This window comes from Anoplopoma fimbria, chromosome 24 (assembly GCF_027596085.1).
Source record: "Anoplopoma fimbria isolate UVic2021 breed Golden Eagle Sablefish chromosome 24, Afim_UVic_2022, whole genome shotgun sequence".
NCBI lineage: Eukaryota > Metazoa > Chordata > Actinopteri > Perciformes > Anoplopomatidae > Anoplopoma > Anoplopoma fimbria.
Genome location: NC_072472.1, coordinates 17,061,282 through 17,083,358, shown reverse-complemented (window position 1 = coordinate 17,083,358; position 22,077 = coordinate 17,061,282). Strand labels below are relative to the sequence as shown.

Here is a 22,077-nt window from a genome sequence, read left to right as displayed (position 1 = left end):
AATACTTACTTATTTAAAATACTAAAAGAGACCTGTTTTTTTTCTAATATGTACCTTGTTTGCACTATATCTATGCTGCTGTAATCCTGTAAATTTCCCCGCTGCGGGACTAATAAAGGATTATCTTATCTTATCTTATCTTATTTTAGATGCCAGTAAATCCTTCACACTGATCCTTAAACTGACACACAGGTGTTGTATACCTTTTTGAAAGGAGGAAAGAAACAATGATTTATTTTTTTTAGGATACGTTTAGTGCAAGCTCATTAACACAAGGCCTCATTAAAACTGAAAGCACGAATGCAAGGTTTTCATGTAAGAAATGGAAGAAAAAAATAAATAAACGTAATATGTGGTTCCCACTCCGGGGCAGCAGGGGGCGCTGATGTGCAGCAGATTGGCACTAAAGGTCAGGAGCGTTATGAAACACTAGAAGAAGAGAAAGGGACCATCCACTGGTTGTCATCATTCTGCCTCTCTATAGTTGTGCTTCTGCTACTGATGGGACCGTGAGCGCAGACCTAGCGCCAAGTTTCTACCTGAATATATTGCTATCATGAAAATATAAGGACTTGAACGACTTCGGTTGTTCCCGTGCTTCGCAGTATGTCTGCAGCGATGCTGAGGTAAACACTGCCGACTGAAATACGGTCATCTGAATGAACGGTGGATGACAACGAGCTAGCATAGCAGCTAGCTAGCTATAGCAGCTAACAGCTAACTAGAATCATACCGTAGATGACGTCATTCTAAGTAAGCACAACTGCTAACCTCTGACACAGCACGTAAACGGTCGTCATGGTGATTTAAGAACGTTGTTCTTGACGCCCTAGAGGTGACGTAAACGTTAAAGCGAGCTATTGCTACATTAAACGTCACTGCTGGGTTACTCAGGGTGAGATGAACGTAACCTAACATGACAACGTTAAGCACCCAGTCGCTAGGTACACCTAACTATACTGAATACAGTCTACTACAACGGTCCTGAAATACATCTGTATGTAGGTTAGACTGTCTTCCCTTCTATGCCATCTTTTGGGCTGTAGTTTGTGGTGCTGTTGAATCTGAATTGCGTGATGTAACTGGGTGTTTCAGGGAGACCAGATTCATTCAGTGCTTTTTCCTGAATTTTGAGAAGTTGCATCTTTAAAACTGCAGAATTCAGGTTTTTTTAGTTTTTTTTTTACTGTAATTTCAAAAGGTGATGTCTAGTACATTTCCATCAAAAGTAAACAAAGTACCACAGCTCACATTACCCAGGTTTACAATACGAGTTGTGATGTTTCACTGCAACATGTGATGTACACAAATGCCCAATAATGCCTAATAACCTGGGATTCTGAGCGCTTTAGAGTTTAGGTTGTCTCCTGCAATGTGGGTCCAAAGCAACATTGCTTGTGTCATTTATCACTCTTTCTCGAAAGCTGAAACGTAATACTTAATGAAACATGGTAGTCTCTTTCAATATCCACTACTACTGTAAGTATTGCACTGTAAAAGTTGAGATGTAAATGTTGGATGGGATTTAAGTTAATGTTAAATAGTATCTTGGACGATAAACAGTTGTTTACCCCCATTCACTCGATATAACTAATGCTAACAAAGTATTCATCGGGTTTTTAGCAAACATTTGATGCACCTGCTAGCCGCTTCTAACTGACAAGTTTACCAAGACCATGTTCTTTTTTTTTTCTTGACAGTAGCACCACTACAAACAAGCTGAATGTATTGGTTAACAAACTGCACGAGTACTTGGCTCATTCTTCTGTTGAGGACAGCAATGGAACATCGAGCTCAGGGGATGCAGATGGTACATTTTATTTTTTTCTTTGAATCTAATCATGAGTGATTGAAAATCCTAATATTCATATCATCTGCATATTTACATGCTTTGTAAACTATTTTAGCTTATCTTCTTATTACAGGTCTGACAAACAGGAGCTGTTCTGTGAGGAACTTGGCAGGTCATGCTGCGACAGTGGTAACTGAACATTCTTGGTGTTTTGTCATATACCTCATCAAGTTTTGTACATAGTTGGTGACACTATGGTTCTACTAACCTTTAAATGGATCTAGCACAAAATATGGTAACATTCAGAAATGTATACATTGCCACACGAATATAAAGGTGTGTTTTGCTATTTAAAAAATCAGTTTGGGCCCTGCTCATAACACAGGAAGTAAATGTTATCAGAAAAGCAAATTATTCTTGTCCTTCACATTAAATATTTCTATTGTAATTTTCTTATTTTCCATAAACAAATCACACAGCTTGGTAAGTGGTTTTACCCAATGCATTATTTGCTCATGCCTTGCACAAGTTTTCAGTTCCTTTGGTTGATTTTTTTTTTTTCTTTTAAATACATTTATAGATAACATGAATTTTAAATAACATTGCAGTTTGATTGTCACTTGAATTCTTCTTGACACAGTTTCAGTCCATTCCGTTGCCTATGCTATAAAAAAAATGCTGTAATAACTCAGCTTTACAAAGACTGTCCTACGCCCAAATGGCAGTGATGTTGTGGAGACACCATTTATGCGCTTCTAACCACAGAAATACACTGCTGTTACCTCTAATTATGTTCACATTTTAGCCATATCTTTTTGTTTTAGATGAAAAGAATGGAATGTAATGCAATGTTTTCTTTTAAAGTTTAAGCCCATTGCTTAAAAACCAACTGTTTGCTTCATGAGCTATCTGTCACTGTAGTTTCTGCTCGCCAAGCAGTGGTTTAACTCCTTGGATTACACAGTTCTCCATACTTCCCATTCATTCAGTATTCTAGGAAATTGAGGGTTTTTTTTCTACCACTTTATTTATGACATTCATAGTCTCCTCAAATTAAATTGTTTTGCATAAACCAAATACTAGCTGCTGAATAAGCATCCCCCTTTGGGACATTACTTTGATATTTTAAACACCACCATTGACGTTGATTGAACAGTGAAAACTAAACTAATAAAATGCCTTTTGCTTTGTAGGGAGGGGTGGATACCAAATACTCAAGAAGGTGAGGCATTATTTCATATATAACCTACATAGATATTGTATTAAAACAGTCCAGATTTAATGTCCCATTATTTAATGCAGCTCATTGCTGAAATTACTATATGTTGAACTAAAATAGATATATTAAATTGCAATTAGTAGGCATGCCATTTGTGCTCGAACCAAGTGAAAGTGTGAAACAGTTGTTTAATTAATCAGGATAATCATGTTTGCCATAAGCCTATACTTTGTTGATACTTAGAAAAATATCTGTAGCCCCCTGACTCCTTTGTTACTGTCAAAGTACAATGCAAACCTGAGGGAACTATTGCTTAACGTTGGGACTAACATTTCTTCTGTTTCACTGATGTATCAGAAAACCATCTGTTGTCATAAAGCACTCCGGACTGGATGAATCTGGGGACTCAAATGCGAGTGAGGATGTGGATTTACCAGTTTGTGCAAATGGTCGCCTTGACATCACTAGATTACCAAAAGGTAGGTCTTACTTATTTTCCTTATTATAGTTTCCTTATTTACTCTGCCTCATAACTTTTCTACAGTGCAAATAATAATAATAATAATAAATACATCATTCGGTAATGATGGAATATCTGTGATTCCTTTGGTGATATGTTTTGTTTACACAGGCACTGTACTGGTGAGGCCTGAACCTGTTGATAATGGAAGAGATGACTTCAGGGGTCCTGAGTTTCGCAGCCGGAAATCAGGCGTCCTGCGGAAAGAGTTTTCGAGAAGACGTGGAGGTCGGTCACTACTGGTTGATATGGTCATAACATTGCACATCACTTCATGATAACTGAAACAAAAAAGAAAGGCACTTGTTGGGGTTACTCGTCCATTGTTTGCTTGTGTACAAGGGACACAGAAAACAGATCCAGAGGCAAGCTTAAAATTGACTTCACTTTGTGTCTAAATATGGCTTGGTCATTATCTTGATGTGAGAGAGATCAATGGATACTCTGGCTTTTATGTTATTATAACAATGTTTTGCTAATGTCATTGGTGTCCTTTTTATAGGAGTTGAACACATGGAGATTGTCAGTTGCACTGCATGTGGCCGACAAGTTAACCATTTCCAGAGAGATTCCTTCTTTCGACATCCAGTTCTGAAAGTACTTATTTGCAAGGTGAGTCTGATTATTTATATGTCCGAAACAAATCCTAAATGTATGTAACCTGTCAAGTGGCAGCAGACAAGTTTTTTTTTTTTCTTACTTATCATAATGAAGTAAATGTTGATCGCACATTGTAATGACTGTAGAATAATGACGCCATCAATGTTTATCAGCCTTGCTTTCACTCTGCAATTCTGATTGCACTTAAGTTGCGACTATACATAAAGAGTCCGAAATTATGTTTGACGAGTAAATCTCGGAAGGTTATCCAACCCACTGGTGGGTAACCAAAATAGTTATGTAATTTTAAAACTGTGCAGAAATTGAAATTGAAAAACAAAAAAACGTTTCTTATATACTTTTGTCCAAACTGTCTGTAACTCTTCCATTAAATGTTTTGTTTTTGTCAGTCTTGCTACAAGTATTACTCAAGTGATGACATCAGTAAGGATGGAGATGGCATGGATGAGCAATGCAGGTAGGATTTGTTCTATTTAATATTTTAACTGAAATAACATAATAATATAGAAAAACATTTTCCCTATCTTTCTTTGGGCTAAACTTATATCAAGTGTTTTTATTATCTTTCTTTTTCACTCATGCAGATGGTGTGCCGAAGGAGGCAACTTGATCTGTTGTGACTTCTGTAGTAACGCTTTCTGCAAGAAGTGTATTCTAAGAAATTTGGGAAGGAAGGAGCTGTCTGGCATCTTGGAAAGCAAATGGTACTGCTATGTGTGTAGCCCGGAGCCACTTTTTGACCTGGTGATGGCCTGTGACAACGTGCTTGAGAACATGGAGCATCTGTGGTATCAGCAGCGCAGGAAGAACCGAGTGGAGCCGGAGAAATCTGAACTTTACGCCATGTTGCCCCACTTGCCACAAAACATTCCTTTGGATAAATGGGATCACACTGGAATGGATGGTAATGTGATGTTCAACTATAACACACTGCAGATTTCCAAGGATGTTACCAAAAAGGCCAAACATTTAGTGGACTCAACAAACATCTTAAACCGGACATTTGTCAATTTCATTCATACTGTGACAACAAACAAAGAAGCACCTGCTGTTCGCAAACTGTACCTTAACTCTTTTTTGTCGGTAGTTAAAGGCTTGAGAAAATCCCTTGCAGCACTCGAGGATAGCCTGAAGGAAGAATTCAGTGACTTGGATGTCATGAGCTGTTGGGAAAAGTTCTTTAGTGACGACTATGATGCAAAACCTGTTACAGCAGCAGACACAGCGTCAGATATCCCTGATAAAAGGTGCTTGAGTGACTTGCAGAAATTAGCAGCTGAACATTTGGAAGGTTATGATTCTGACTCCAAAGGCTTCACGGTTGGGAGAACTGCACATGCCTGCCCTGGGAAAACCATGGATTCAGATTCACATGTAGGTAGACAGAGGCCCCAAAAGATTGGCCTTAAACCTTCTGAAAGCGGGGTCAACATGACTAAAAAACTAGTAGTAAAACTTACCCCTGTACCGATGGAACAGGGGCCATCCTCTGATGCCCCAGAGAAGGACATCCATGTTAACGATGAGAAGTCAGAAGGAAAGGATGTATCAGACGCTGAAGAGACAGGTGCTGTAGGCGCTAAAGCCGAAAGCAAGATGAGTAATGACAACTCTAATGCATCTGTACACCCAGAGGAGGAACAAGGCAATAGACGCTCCCCTCGCGTGAAGACAACACCTTTGCGTCGACCGAGTGATGTCAAGTCCAAAGAGTCTCATTCGGCAGCAGACAGCGACAGTGACTCTGACCCCGAGGAAACCTCCAGCTCAGTACCAGCCCAAAAAAATGAAGAACAAAGTGTGAACCGAGCAAGGGACGACTCTGACTCAGATGAAGTCCCTGCGGCTCTGCTCGAGCGAGCAGCCGTAACACAAAGCTCTGACGAACCCCAGAGCGATGAGAATGGTGGGAAAGCGTCAACAAAGGTGGCCAAGAAGTGTCTCTTTTGGCTCACTAAGACCACCCCGATGTCACCGGAGAAGATGCGCCGCAAACGCAAGATGTTGGACCGCTCACCTGAGTCTGACTCAAGTAACAGAAGAGTAAAATCACGAAGGGGAAGTGGGACAGATTCCTCTAGTGATGATCGAGATTCACAGAAGAAACTACAACACTTGAATACGCTGAGGCCGATCGGGAAGTCTCACCTAGTCAAAAGGGAAGATGAAGGTGTGGCTAGAAAGCAGGGTAGGCTACAGACTGGGAAGTCTAAGGCTAAATCTCATCAGAAAGCAATGGAGTCGCCATCCTCGTCAAGCGGAGATGATGATGATGACGCCGACGACGACTCTGGAAGTGAAGGAAGTGATCAGAAGATGAAGCCAATCACTGAAGAAGTGGCCTTACTGGGGGCAGCAGCATTCCACCAATCATCAGGTGAGTCTTATATTTGTTATTATATATCTAGATCTACAGTATATTTTGCCAATGGATTTTATAAGTAAATTGCCTGGTGGAAAGCTAAATGGCTAACGCTAGCTCCTACTCCCCACTGGATTTACTGGACTGTTATTATAAATCATTGCTCCGTGCTAATGCTGTGACGAGTCAAAATGTCTCTTTGCATGTCACTGTAATGCAGCTTTCACTTTGTTCATGATGTTATCACTCTGCTCAAACAACCCAGTAATTCATTTTTCTAATATTTTGTCTTTGTAGGAGATGAGGAGCAGTCTGGGCCCTCGTGGGCAGCAGAGGATGATGATGATGAAGATCCAGAAAATAGGTATGGTTCAAAAAGCCAGAATGTAGAGTTTGTAAAACACCCTAGGTGTGGAAAAAAGGCAACTTCACACCCCAAACTATGGGCAAAATCTTCCAGCACTCATGTGATTAAGACTCAGTTGCGCTCTAATCAATCAAGACCAAAACGTAGCTGCAGCAGAGGCCCAGCAATCAAATACACATCTTAGTGGTTAACTGTCAAGCAGATAGCCCACATTATGATACACTGAGACTGAATCTGCCTTGAACAGACTTTTGAATGATAAGCAACATAGTTTGATGGTCTATGTGTTGTTTTTATAACCTAAATTGTATGGCTTTTCATTTTCTTAATACAGAACACGCACAGAATGCTTGTCTGTGTTTTAATTAGTGTGCAATACAGTATACATGTAAGTGCTAGAGATGCATTTTACTTAAAGAGTTATTGTTAATATTAGATCTTATAAGATACTTGTGATTATTTCCCTGACGTAATATGCTGAAAAAAAAGGGAAACCTTGAAGTTGACCCACTTTGCCCTTGAAGAGGACTGAGTATTATTTTGAACAACAAACTTTTGCTTTACTGCTCAACCTGTTTTCAATGACGGTATTTGAACATTTGTAGAAAGTTTTGAACTTCCTCTTATGACTTGCACAAAGAACCTCCATTAAGGAGCACTGTTACCTTATCCTTATTTACAGGTGAAGTACAGAGTTTGAAACATGCCTGTCAGATTCTCCGTTTACAGTTTAAAATGATGAAGTATTTCTTTCAACCAAAACTTTAAAGCATGTATACAACTTTTATGCTTCACCTTGCTTTTAAAATTAAGCCTACATGCTGAGTTATTATGTGATGATTTGATTTTGCCCTAATTATAATAAGATGGCAAAAGTATTGTTTGTCAAGATATCTGATACGATGTACTTGGCTCTATGAATGCAACTTAGCTTTATGTTATTCAGCTTTTGAGTTCTTTTAGGCACAAAAGTCAAACTCCTTCCTGTTCGTTTTTTAATAATGGCCACAGAATATATTGAGTTTTATTATTTTACCACACATGACTTGAGCTTTACTTACGGCTGCCTTTACATGATTGGTTGTTGTTTGATGACATTGTTGATACATTATTTAAGAGTCTGGTTTATAACTATGTTTTAAAATAGACGATAATGACGGTATCATGAACATCTGTAAATCTCAGGATTTTTTGTAGGGCTTCTCTCACTTTCCAACTGCCACACAAAATTGGAAAATTTGTAAGCAAAGAAAATGTTTTTGGTAATAAACACCTGAAGTCTCACCCAAACACCGTCAACATTTGTTACATTTTCTTTATACTGATTTAAAGTTTTATAATCCTCAAATCGTGGTAGGCACCAACGTCAACGGCCAGTTGCAGTTGAAATGATTTGAAGTGCATTTCGATAGACATTCCTTATTTCTTTGTTAAATGGTGCTTTGCAGTTGTTTATTTATGGCGTCAACATCAAGGTTCTGGTATTTACACATGGGTACCATGATGAATGATAGAATTTGTTTTGATAAAAAAACTCCTGGTATATTGTCCCTCTTCTTTTGAAACTTTCATTTGCGAGCTACTAGCTCTGGAGTCAAGACATCTTTTATTTTTAAAATTGTTTATTGTATACATCTGACACATCCGGTGTATCACTGGCTTCATTGTAAAAGTTACAAACATGAGAACCAAGTACTGTTTCCCCAAATTATCTCAATGACCAGATGAAATGAGTTCCTTTCTGAATATTTTGACTCAGCTTTCCTGTCGATCAGTGGTATTTATTGGTATTATCATATTGCTGCTACTACTCACTTTACAAACGTATGCAGCACTGACTTTAGGTTTTGTCCATATCTTTTATTGTTAGAATATTTTAAATGCAGTTATCAAAGTGCTGTTGGAGCTTTGGAACATGTACTTTTACATATGTGAAATATGCTATAGTAGTGCTAAAAGAGGACTGGAGATTTTTGTCTTTTCCTAAGAAGAGTTCATATTTGTAGATTTCAGATATAGTGTCGTTTTGTTTCTCTGACAGTGCTGCTTTCACAGAGATTCTCTTAAAGGATTGGCTCTGTCAAATTACAAACATTTTCTTCCCGCTACTTTTTACCTCTAGTAGTATCTAGCCAGGCACACAGTCTTTGTTTAATCTGCTGAGGTTTGAGATATTTGAGATTTCTCACACTCCCCCAGTACAATGGAGGTGGATGAAATGTTGTTATTGCTGCTCAAGGCCAAGCCCTGAGGGACAGCACAGGGTTTGTGTGGAGGTTTTGGCGCCAAAAGTGAAGGTCATGTGACATACTCTGTCCAAGATATGCTCTTCCCCACGCATGACGTTACAAAAGATGCAGGCGTAAAAACATAAAATATATCTATAATCACATGCATTCAGAAAAAACTTTCTTTTATTTCCATGTGGCGATTAGTGTCGAAATGAAATGAAAAACTATTTTTGCCATTCATGTGTGGTTTAGTTGGCCTGGGAAAGCCTCAGTTGTGTATGTGCATGTGATATGTGCCCAGTAAGTAGCTGTAATTGGAAAGAATGGGTAACATCAAGGAAAAAGTTGTCAATGCCCAAAGCTCTGAGGAGTGACATTTGAAAATCTTTTTCCAAAGGCAATGTCTTGGTTAATAAAATATAATTCACAGTCCTTGTGATGACACTCGTGATGCTTTAAGTTCTCAATTTTACCACTGAAATATTTCAGTGCATGCTTATGACACATTCTGTGTATCACTGGCTTCATTGTCTGTCGAGGGTCTCAAGTAAAAGTTGTAAACATGAGACAAAGGTGCTGTTTTCCCATTTATCTCACTGACCAGTTCTAAATATTTGGGCTTTGATGGTGGAGCTGCTGTTAATCTTTTCTATAGTTCAACTGTATTTATTGAAACCGTTCAGTAAATACCCGCCCAAGTGTTTTTGTATGTTTTACCCCACTTTCTATACACAGAATATACATTACTGCTGACCATTTTCTAAAGGATGCTGTAGCTTCTAAAACTGAATAATGAATTTGTACTGTATTTAAACTCGCTGACACTTAAGCCCTGCTTGACAGGTGAACCAGCTGTTTTTCTCCAGTAAAGCAGATAAAAACAATTTGCGTTAAAAAGCCTTCCGTGTCAGTGCATTCCAATGTCAATGGGAACGTTGTATATCTGAGAATCGAGAGTGGGCTGTGAAACAACAACTATAATGTAAAAAGCGCCCAAATTAACATTGTGCCTTTTAATGACATCCATGTTTGTTTCTCATGTTCTTTTCCAGGTCGGATTTTCTGACAGCACCGCAGTGAATGCAGTGCTGTTAGGCAACAATCACTTAAATCATGGATATTGTAGCCTCCTATTGGCACGAACCCGTTTATTTTTGTTTATGTTTTTTCAAAAGTCTGTCTTCAGCTGAAGTGATAGCATAACTTTATCATTAAAAAAATGGTCAGCAGAAATGTAAAGTTTACATTGTTCATTGTTAGTGGGCTAAAACCTAAAAAGTACTGTGTTATTACATAAAAAACCCACACAGCATGCGATTACCAATGGCGATAATGCCAAATTCATGTGTGGCGGTATGTTCATTTCCTTCAGTGTTTTTCTGTTTGGTCCTATTTCCCAGTTGAAGCATGTCGTACGAGATCCAAGGCTCTGGCCTGTTAACGCTGCTGTCGGCTGGCATTGCTACGCTGCAATGTGTCTTTTACTATAAACTCTCACTGGACATTTGATTTAACAACCGTGACAGTGGCAGATGTCCTATCTCCAGTGACTTGCATTGACAACCACACCTAGAGATACGGATGAGACCTGAGCGTGTAATGCAGGTTGCTTGGTGAGAAATTGACCAGAGTCGATGAACTTGGGCAAGACACATGTAAGCTGTTTGACTCTGTTATCATGTGTAATTACATATCAGCTCCATGTTGGGAAATGTGTGTTGAACACAGGTAGATGTAGAAGGGGTTAAAGAGGGTAATGAATTGAATGTACTAATGAGTGTTGAAAACACAATATGGTATTAAAACCATACACTTTTTACATTTAGAAAACATGAACTGTATCAGATTATGTGCATTATTTCCTCATTTTTTAAACTTTACTTTCCACTGGAGTAAAAAGGAGTTGAGAACAGTTGTAATTAGTTACATTCTGAGTAAATATTTATGTATAGACTTTGTTAGAAATTCAGTGTTTGTGTCCCACATGTTTTTCTCTGTTTTTATTACAACAATAATGGTCTGGCAGCAGCAGAGGAGCATGTTACCTTCCAGTCAGCTCTCAGTTTGTGTTTAAAAAGCCTTTAACTGCGAGAGTCACGATTGGATGAACAAGAGATCCATGTCACTTTTATTTTCACAACAAAAAAAACCGAGTTGTGACTGTTTCAGACTCGAGCAAGCGGACATTGGAGGAAATAAAATGATCCCTCCCCTTTCCCCAAAGGAGATTTCGTTTGTCTTTGCGGGTTTTTTTCTGTGAAGGATACTTGTTGTAATAAATTCTTACTCTTAAAAACGTCTCTGTATCATTTTTCTTTTTTTTCCTGCCAATCTTTAAAATGTAAGTCTTCCAGTGTTGTGGCAGTTCACTTTAATTGGTCTGAGAGTTGACTAGCAAAGCTATGAATTGGCACATCAGTTCAAGGCTTTTATTGACAAATAATGTGGATTGAACTAATGTGACTTATTAAAGAAATCTGATTAGATTTATAATTAATTTCTCAGCTGAAGGACTATTGGCACATAACCAACACTTTAAGTCCAACTGTAATATTGCTTGAATGTGATTTTGCCTTTAAGTGTAACAATATCCAGCTGCAGAAGATGTAACTGATCACGAAATGAACTTCAGGTACCTTTTCCTTCTTTTCTACTTTTAAAAGAATCGCTAAGAAAATGCTATTGGCCCAAATCAAAGCCAACTACTCCTCGGGCGATGATATCTCTTCGGATGAGGAGACGCAGGAGGATGAATCGGAGGATGAGAAGGTCAAACCAGGAAAGAAAGATAATGAAACGGATGAAAATGGTAAGTATTTTTTTTTTTTTTAATAGCACATAACTAGCTTTCCACTTGTGCATTTCTTTAATATGCACAGTTAATTTTTTTTTTATTCTACTGTAGAATTTGTTAACCAAAGATGTGGCTAGTTGGGAAAATTTGAAATAATACAATATATCTGTGCTGCAGAAGAAGAATTGACTTCAGACTCATCTGACACCAAGTCAGATGGGCCCAACTCCAGGCACCATCTTCTCCGCCACAAACTGAGCTTAGATGAAAGAACGCCAACTGACAAGGCCAGGGCCGAGGGTGTAGTAGCAACGCCGGAGACCAAGCAAAGAGCCAGCAGCGAACACCTGAGCTGTAAGGACACTTCTAACATTAGAAACTGAGCTGTCTTAACCTTAACTTTAATTTAATGTCTGATTTCAATATCTGTCAAGCTGATAGTGAAAGTGATGGTGACAGAAACGAGTCAGAGCTGGAGGATCTTGGGATGTGCGAGGAGCTGAGTCAGTCCGAGGATGAGGACGGTGGAAACGGACCTAAAAGGTACATAAATTTCAGCTGCAGTCGATAATATCAAAAACAGTAACAATAGCCATAGTAAGGTAGGGGGACGAAGTCAGCATATTGACTCAGTGTTGTCTGTTATGCTGCAATATCTGTCTAAAGTCTGCCGATATTACACTGACAGACTTTCTTTGGACTTTGACTATTTAACTTTCGATTGCGGAATGAGAAACCAAATTAATTGTCCGCCACACACACACACACACACACACACACACTTTAGTATGTGTGATATGTACTTGGTTTATTTAAATGTTTTATTCTCTCTCTTATTTTAGCTCCAGAGTATCCCGTAAAGTGAAGGAGGCACCCAGTAGTGACGAGCAGAAGACACCAGTGCCCTGCATTTGGTTGTCTGACTCCAACAGTGAAAAGGTAGTGTCTGATGTCGTAACCAAGTGGTTTATTATTTTTTTAATCTGTAGCTGTTCATCTACTGATACTGAAACTCAGGAGTTGGCTCTGTTGTCTAATGGTCGTATCACTTGGTGGATCTTTGTGCATTTGAGCAGAGTGATAAAGAGGATGCAGATGAGGAGAACAGCGACGGTAAAGGCACCCCTAAAGGAAGAAAAAAGATCCGCAGAATCATTGATGATGACAATCTCCGTGCTGAGACCCAGGAAGCCCTCAGAGAGGAGCAGGAGAGATGCAAACGTCTGGCAAGCAGGGAGCAACAGATGGAGGACAGGAGAGAGGTACTGCACAAACAGCAGGTCGAAAGGACCATTGAACCTCACTGTGTCCACGACCAATGGATGTTTAAAGTAATCTAACATGTCTGCAGCAGGACTTGATCATTAGATCCTATATCCCTGTTGAGAAATGACCATGATCAGGGCTTTCTAAGGAAATGACAATACAGAGAACGTTCTGACTTTGTTTTCCAGATTATTGTGATAGAGGATGAGCTGTCTCAAGTGGTGTGCCCCATCACCACCAAGCTGATCCTGGATCAGGATGAAGAGACAAAGGAGCCTGTTGTTCAGGTGCACAGGAACCTGGTGACGAAACTGAAGCCTCACCAGGTGGACGGTTAGTTTGTGCCGTCTTTTCAATCACACTGAGGAGGCCATTGCTTTACTTTTATTCACAGGCATGTTGAAGGCAATAACAGCATTAGTTGTTACAGTTGAGTCTGAATGCATAAAAATCCCAGAAACTGAACCGGTCTGCCTTCAATGGTAAAATTTTGAGACACTGTTTGGTCTGTAATGGGTGTAAAACTTAAGCTATTAATTCTGATTAGTATTGCTATCTATCATCTGCATAATATTTCACAGTTGGGTCCCATTTCTGTGTTTAGACAAAACTTAACTTGCCCTGTTCTCTTCATTCTCTAAAAGGTGTCCAGTTTATTTGGGACAGTTGTTGTGAGTCTGTGAAAAAGGCCAACTCTGCTCCTGGAACAGGCTGTATATTGGCACACTGCATGGGCCTGGGAAAGACTCTGCAGGTGAAGACATATCCACTTTTTAATATTCTCATTTGCTTTAATTGATGTAAAACAAATGAATTCACCAAACATTTTATAGTCATTTTAGATATTGCTAGTCACAAAGGAAACCCTGAAATGAATTATGATTCATACGCTTCATATGCTTATCTTTTCTATTTTATAGGTGGTAACTTTCCTCCACACTGTGCTGCTGTCAGAGAACCTGAAATTCAAAACGGCCCTGGTCGTATGTCCGCTGAACACTATCCTCAACTGGGTCAGCGAGTTCAAGAAATGGCAAAGCAACATGAAAAAGGATCAAGTAAAAGTATGAAAAATCACAAATGGGCAATACTTGCTTCTTTCTGGGCAAGAAAATGCTTTTGTGCCTCAAATGCTTTTTGCCACTTGGTGGTTAATGTTCAGACTCACAAATATGTTTCAGGTCACAGAACTGGCTACAATAAAGCACCCTCCAGAACGAATCAGGGCTCTTCAGAGGTGGCATAGAGACGGAGGTGTTATGATAATGGGGTATGAGATGTTCCGCATCCTGTCACAAGCCCAGAAAATCAAGGATGAGGAGGGCAAGAAAGAGTTGAAGAGCATACTGGTGAATCCAGGTATTGTAACTGTTTCATGGCATAATATAATTCAAATGTTTTGTGTGTCATTGCTTTGCTCATTGAAACGGTTTCGATCTGTTTTCTCTCCTGTGTTCTTTATTTGTTCAGGTCCAGACTTTGTGGTTTGTGACGAGGGACACATCCTGAAGAATGAAAGATCCAATATCTCCAAATCTATGAATGCCATCAAGACCCAGCGGAGAGTGGTGCTAACTGGCACACCACTACAAAACAACCTGAATGAGTGTAAGTCTAAACCTCTACGTCATATTTAATATTACCATGAGATCACTCTTTGCTTGAAAGGATGTAGAATATATACATATATATTTGCTCTTTTATAAAAGCATTGATTGAATTGATTTGGTGTTGAATCGTTACCCCAAGAATCAAAAATCGAATCATTAGATATGAAAATATTTACACCCTTAATATTGATACATCTTATTTTGTTCCCACAGACCACTGCATGGTCAATTTCATCAAGAGGAATCTACTGGGCTCGCTGGGTGAATTCAGAAACCGCTTTATCAACCCCATACAGAACGGCCAGTGTGCTGACTCCACATCAAGAGACGTCCGAATCATGAAGAAACGAGCACATGTACTTCATGCAATGTTGGTTGGATGTGTGCAGGTAAAAACAATTCTGCGAGTAGCACACTGAAGTTGTACACATACAGTTTGTTTTTTATATTTCAGCTCTCACAACTGTGTCCATCTTTTTCCTAGAGAAGAGATTACTCCGAGTTGACTCAGTTTCTGCCTCCCAAACACGAGTATGTGCTGGCAGTGAGGATTTCTCCACATCAGTACAAGTTGTACCGCTACTACCTCGACCACGTCACCGGTGAGAATCTGTCTTCACATTCTTACTTAGAAATGTAGATGTGCTGATTTTAAGTATAAGTTTTCTTTTCTTTCCTATGACCCGACAATTTTGTCCCTAAAGTATCTATACATTAATTGATCAAGAGAGCCGTCATTATATGGTATTTATTCATTTTTCCATGGCTCTAGTTGAGCCTTTAAGGTGCATGGCTCTCAACATGGAGTCGGATGAGCCGGCAACTTGCTGCCAACAGTGCTAAGACTGCTGACAACAGTGTTTACCTGAGGGGGAACTGAGAGTGGGCGCGTGAAGCTTCCTTGACAGCAAAGTTAGTCAGGATGGGATTATCAATTTAAACCACCGTATGAGAGCAGTGCAGGGAGGAGGCTATGAGCTAGTCAGCGGGACACGATTACATGCACTAAAAAGCATGAAAAGCCGGCGAAGCTACGTTATCAAAGCCAACACAAAAGAGGGAGAGTGACTGCATTCTCTGCTCAGGGAGACATTGCTCCACTAAATCTTTACATAGAAAATAGGCTGAGATATGATCATCATCAACTGATGAGAAAAGGAAATAAACATCAGTAATAGTCTTTTACCCTTAAAAATGCAGACATTTCACTCAAATTTGGGGTTTCACAGATGTTGGACCATCTGAAGTGTATACATGTTTGTTTTTTCCAGGTATGGGCTCCAACGCTAACACAGCTAAGATGAGAACTGGAGCAAACCTGTTCAAGGACTTTCAGGTGCTCAGCAGAATTTGGACTCATCCCTGGTGCCTTCAGCTCAACTACATCAGCAAAGAAAAAAAGGTTTAAAAACTCACCACATGGTTTTACGCTCGTTGATTTACTATTAGTCCATGTTGAGTGTTTTTTGTTTTAATCAAAACTTAACTGGATTTTTATAACAGGGATATTTTGAAAAGAAGAACAAAATTAAAGCGGCAGCTCTGTGGAGACGTGAAGAAACCACTAGGGCTGCAAGGTAAGACTTAATATGTGTTTAATATATGATAGTCACACTCTGCTTTAACAAATTATTATCACCTCATTTGTTTAACATTAAATCTTCTGCACATCTAGTGGTTTATAAAAAATAGCTTACACACTTTGTGACCTTTTATGAAAGCCATGTTCAGTTAGTTGAATCATGTATTCCTGTAATTTTAAATACGCAAAACCTTTTAAAATAAGATGTTGTGTAGATTGGTGTCAGACAATGTGTCAACTTTGGAACAACATACTGAAGGAAGAAAAATAACTTCCTGGAGCCTCTTTTATTCACTTGAACTGCAGTTCTCAACCTAATTTTACGACATATATTTTATTTATAAACTCTTTATTCACTTTCTCTGCCCGATGTAGTGGACTGAGAGAGAACGAAGGAAAAGCAGCTCATACCAGTGACGACAGTGCAGCGGTTATTGTTGGTGTGTCCACAGGCGCTGCAGCAGTGGAAGGTATTAAAACTCCCATTTCTCACTAAGAGTCCAACCCTGAGGTTAAACACACTAAAATAGTTCGTCCTGTGTCCTCTGTAGGAGAGAAAGCAACGGTCAGCTCAAGGTCTCAGAGTCAGGATGAGGGCTGGTTCAAGAACCTGCTGTCTGAAGAGGACGCCAAAATCATGGAGCACTCAGGGAAGATGGTGCTCTTGTTTGAGATCCTCAGAATGGCTGAAGACTTGGAAGATAAAGTGTATGTTTCTTTTTCTAATCTAAAGCAAATCCAAACACAGAAAGGAATTAAAGCGCTCTGTCAAGACACTGGCTCGTCCTTACATCTAAAGAAAATACATTTCTTTGCATTTTTAGGCTTGTGTTTAGTCAGTCATTGATCTCCTTAAACCTGATTGAGGATTTCCTTAAGGCTTCTCACCATGCAAGACACCCATCGTCATTCAAAGGTATTCTGTTTATAGCAAACAAAATATTGATTAACTCATTTAGGAAATATTCTCCTTGATGTTGCTTCACTTCTGATTTTTCTGCTTTATTGTTCTGACAGCGGGCAGCTGGATCAAAAACATTGATTACTATCGTCTTGATGGCTCCACCAATGCCATGTCAAGGAAGAAATGGGCAGACCAGTTCAATAATGTCTCCAATGTTCGGTACAGATTAACTGACTTTTATTTCAATCTTTCTTTATTGATTAGACTGAAATAAGATCCGGACAGAATATTTCAAAGTCTCATGACAAAGTTTCTCTTCTGATTGTATTTGATTGTTCTTTATTTTAGCGGGCGATTATTTCTCATCTCAACGAGAGCTGGCTCACTTGGCATCAACCTGGTTGCAGCCAACAGGGTCATCATCTTCGATGCCTCATGGAATCCCTCATATGACATACAGAGCATTTACAGAGTGTACCGCTTCGGTCAACTGAAACCTGTGTTTGTTTACCGCTTCTTGGCTCAGGTGAGCTCACCGTTCTTCATCAATATCTGTCTCTTTAGCGTTTGAAGTGCACTGCTTGTACAGTGCCAGGAATAGTTGATTATTTATTTATTTATTTATTTCAGTTTTTATAAATTTTGCCATGAATACAGCTATTGTCCATTTCCCGAAAATAACCAGTTGAACAGAATTTTATGGTTGCATTAGGTGTTTTGGGGACAAAATGGGAAGCTTTTTGAGCTTCAATATAATGTATGAATGTGTATGTATCAGAAAAACTTGAGGGTTCTTAAACGATTATTTGAATAGGAGAAACTCTTTCTATTCTGCTACATAAATTAATGTTAATTTAGTCCTGTCCTTCCCCCAATCTTTGCTATTAGTAAAAAATATAGTGTAATGGTCATGGATCTCCTGGAGCTGCTGTATTTTTTCTGGACCTTTTAAACCTTTCAGTACTGCGATCATTTTCATCTCCAGGGCACCATGGAGGAGAAGATCTATGATCGTCAGGTGACCAAGCAGTCTTTGTCCTATCGAGTCGTGGATCAGCAGCAGATTGAGAGGCACTTCACCTTTTTTGAACTGACTGAACTTTACATATTTGAGCCAGACCTGCTGGACGACCCAAACTCTAAGAAAAGCAAAAGAACCACCCCTGTGTTGCCGAAGGTGACTTTATTTTCAGGTTCTTTGATGCCATGTAAATATCTTAGACGGCTGTCTGACGGAGGCGAACATGAGGAATTTGCAGTATTGAATGACTTTTTGTGTCTGTTTCTCAGGATAAGGTCCTGGTACAGCTATTAGAGACATGCAAAGACCAGATAGTGTCTTTCCATGAGCATGAATCTCTGTTGGACCATAAACAAGAGGAGGAGCTCAGTGAGGCAGAACGCAAAGACGCCTGGGCCGAGTACGAGGCCGAGGTAAAGAGCTGTTCACTGCAAAGCACGAATTATAATGAGCAGGGCTCTGCCTAGTGAAACTGCATGTACTAGACTTTAAAATGTTTTACATTACACCTCTATGTGCTGACTGTATTTAAATATGTGTCTTTCAGTCTTCAAACCCTCCAGCCAGCTTGAACCAGAACCTCTTGGATACGAAGACCAATGAAGAGCTAGTGGTATACACATACATATCATTTTCTAAAAACTTTTATTAGAACTGCTGCTGGTGATGTTTGTGTTTTTATACATGGATTATATGAAAATGTCTTTGCAGCAATTGCTGAACAAGAGCAGAGCAGATGTATCAATGGCGTTCCTGTCAATGCAGAGGATGACTTCTCAAACTATCGAGGACTACATGTTACGACTGGTGAGTGACATTAAGGCTTCATGGTAATGTAGTAAATGGAAGATTTAATTATTCATTTAGATTTTTTGCAGTAATGAAGACAACTTACAAAAGGATATTAAGGTCATGTCTGACACCTAGAATGTTTTTTGTTCTTAATCATACATTTATTATTATTATTTTCAGAAGTTAATTATCATACCACATCACGGTGACATCTGAATAGGAGTTGATTTATAGCTTCGTATAGGCTGCAGAAGCCGGTTTATTTAATTTGCATTCAGCAGTGGAAGAAATCTTTTTTGTTAAAGAAACCTGGAACTTCTAATTTGAAAAAAGATTCTTAGTTACATAGTTTCAGAGACCATTATTATGAATATGGATTAGCATTACATGCTTGCATGGAAAGCAAAATAAAGCAGTCTGGTCAGAGCAATGACAGGATCTTCTCCGCCTTTCAATCTAAGTTGGAGGAGGTTTCATACATGTCTGTGGCAAATGGTGAGGAGCTGACAAAGGACAATACACGGCTGGCTTTTCTTTGCAATGCTGTTTAGTGCTCAGGCAATACATTTGAACACCTCCCAAGGTTAATCGACTCACTAGTCAGTAGACTGAAAACAAATGCAACTATTTGGATAATTTATAAATCATTTTTCACTTTTTAAGAAAATAAATTCCAGCTTTTAAATTGTTGCTACAATTTGATAACATATCCTTGATTTCATATATATATATATGCAAACCATTTTCCCAAATTAGCTCATCACAAATACTAACACAAAACTCCATACATTAATACTCTAACAGTGGTAGGCAACCCTATGCATGCATGCATGCATGCATGCCACCATTGGCACCTTAACCAATGGCACACTAGCAGTAACTTTGCAAGAGCTTTTGGTTAATGTTGCCCTTTCTGCTGCATGGCTAATTAGCTCTCTCACAGTCATTAGCGGTTGCGGCCTGTTGTTTTCTAGTAGTTTCATTGATTTTTTTCCCCCCTACCTGCATTCCACGAAGACCCGCCCTTCTCTGCCTCTTATTGGTTAGTACTTGTCTTCGTTTATTGCTGATAAACAAGATTGGTGGAAGGTTGGTAGGGTTAATGATTTCAACTATGGTGTGTATGTTCACATAATGATGGCAGCCTTCTTATATAAAATTGCAATGTCCTGATCATGGGAGAAAATGTTGCCTATATGGATTGAACAAAATTACAGATCTGATGGAGATTTGAATTTTGATGTGGTGTCATAAGTTAATTCAAGGTGTTGATATGAAAAACTGATTATGACAATAAGACAGAGAAGGTTGTCAGACTTTTTGGTAAAGCCTTGAGTAGGATACATTAGTTATTAGAGTTATGGTCTTCTGCTGATTGGCATGATAAGCTGAATGAAATATTGTATCAGTAAATTGTATGAGAATTTTTTTTCTTTTTCTGTGGAGTTGATTAAATGCATTACTTTGCAGTTATCAGATGATTCAAATGGCTCACAATATTAACCTTATGTTACAGTCAAGATCTGTTCGGAATATATTTTATACCCTGTGTGTGTTTGTGTAATTTAGGTAGATGTGAAGCTGTGTGTAGCATTGCTGCCAAATATATTATGTCCCCTGTGGGATACTAATGTATATCTTATCTTATCCTAACTAACCATTTATTTATTTTGTAGAGGCAACAGTATCCTCAGCTGCCTGAGGCCGAGGTTATGGCCAAAGCTGAGACTTGGAAAGTGTTTGATGAGAACGAGCAGGGACGTAGACAGGCCCTCTATCGAGACATTCTTGCACGGCAACAAACGGTAAGTCATTTTTACATGTGGGTGTGTGAATGTGTGGACATGTAAGTACAAACAGTCATTCTCATGTTTCAATCATATCCCTCCCCAGCTCACACTCAGCATTCAGGCCATACTGAACAGTCGAAGGAAGCAAGCGATGCAGACGACCGTGAGCACTGTGATCCAGCCTGGACAGACTTGAAAAAAGAAATCAGCGAATCGAATGTATGTTTTTCCACTATGGTTCTAGAGTGAATCAATCAATCAATCAATTAAAACAGCAACACATTATCAGATGTTTTATAATCATATTTCCAGTCTTTGGGATTTTAAGTATCGTAATTTCAAAAATAGAGTTCAGATACAAAGACAGATTTGTTTTGTAACACTTTGAGCACTTTAACTTACACATTGATTAAGTTGTACACGTGTCTTTTTATAACGAGTTTGCAAAAAACTGTGGAGTTAGCTGCTTTGTACCAAAAATACTTTGTGTAATCCCTTTACACACAGTAGGTTTGCTGTGTATGCCTTAAAATAATTTTACTGTAACTGTTTTTTTCTACGGAATAGTTTGACATTTTATGTGTCTGTTACCAGTTCTTACAATTATCTAATAAATTAACAAAATAACAGAAAACCGGTTATTTTTTTATTTTGTTAATCTTGTTTGTCAGCCAGCCACAGGCCATGACAGAGTTAGCAAAGATGTTTTTTAATCTGGTATAAGAGGACTAGGGTTAATTGTGATTAAATCTGTATACAAAAAAAAACAACTTTCAGTTGTGAAAGAGTCCTGATGGAATTGTGCAGGACAATGAATTAGAAACTTTTTGTGAGGAAAACAAATTCTTCTCTTTTCAAGAATATCTTCCTCTGAAATCATATTCAATGCATATGTAGCTCAAATGTTGTGATTGTGTGTAGCTTTTCATTTGAATCATCAGTTAGATTTAAAGTAATGTGCTTCGATGCATTTTATCAAAGAAAAATTCTATTTACAATTTACATTTATGACATAAAGCCAAGTCTCCTTCCGTTGATTGCTAGTAGAAACAGAGCAGCTGTTCAGCCCGAGTTGTGCCCCGGAGAGGAAGACTCCATGCCTGTAAGTTTTTGTTAATTAATGCGAGCAAGCCAGCTGCAGAGATGTAAACCCTTCAAGGTTTCCCTCAAGCTCCACTTCACCCGACAATAGTGCAAAGGGAAGCA

The 22,077-nt window shown here is 38.8% G+C and overlaps 1 protein-coding gene across 2 annotated transcripts; it reads left to right on the top strand.

Annotated features, from left to right (window-relative positions):
• The first annotated feature begins 461 nt into the window (after positions 1-461).
• Positions 462-22,029, top strand: LOC129113718 (transcriptional regulator ATRX-like). Of its 2 annotated transcripts, none has more exons than XM_054626168.1 (35): positions 462-626; positions 1,704-1,810; positions 1,926-1,981; positions 2,986-3,014; positions 3,369-3,490; positions 3,643-3,759; positions 4,034-4,143; positions 4,542-4,609; positions 4,737-6,529; positions 6,812-6,878; positions 11,776-11,921; positions 12,084-12,260; positions 12,341-12,449; positions 12,749-12,845; positions 12,983-13,168; positions 13,361-13,505; positions 13,817-13,926; positions 14,093-14,236; positions 14,354-14,531; positions 14,643-14,780; positions 14,996-15,171; positions 15,267-15,384; positions 16,054-16,184; positions 16,286-16,359; positions 16,740-16,834; positions 16,916-17,072; positions 17,189-17,280; positions 17,382-17,487; positions 17,617-17,794; positions 18,254-18,445; positions 18,559-18,702; positions 18,837-18,902; positions 19,001-19,096; positions 20,758-20,886; positions 20,975-22,029. In XM_054626168.1, exons 1-35 carry the CDS (start codon positions 607-609, stop codon positions 21,065-21,067), a joined length of 5,766 nt encoding a protein of 1,921 aa, XP_054482143.1. In that variant the 5' UTR covers positions 462-606; the 3' UTR covers positions 21,068-22,029. The 2 variants fall into 2 exon arrangements, with proteins under 2 accessions (XP_054482143.1, XP_054482142.1); XM_054626167.1 differs by having other exon boundaries at positions 1,701-1,810.
• Positions 22,030-22,077: the final 48 nt, after the last annotated feature.

Bases quoted from the DNA above. Each gene is read 5' to 3' on its own strand.
- LOC129113718 (XM_054626167.1), top strand. From the start codon at position 607: ATGTCTGCAGCGATGCTGAG. The intron at 4,610-4,736 runs GTAGGATTTGTT...TCACTCATGCAG, and splicing joins GGCATGGATGAGCAATGCAG to ATGGTGTGCCGAAGGAGGCA. The intron at 14,781-14,995 runs GTAAGTCTAAAC...TTGTTCCCACAG, and splicing joins ACAAAACAACCTGAATGAGT to ACCACTGCATGGTCAATTTC.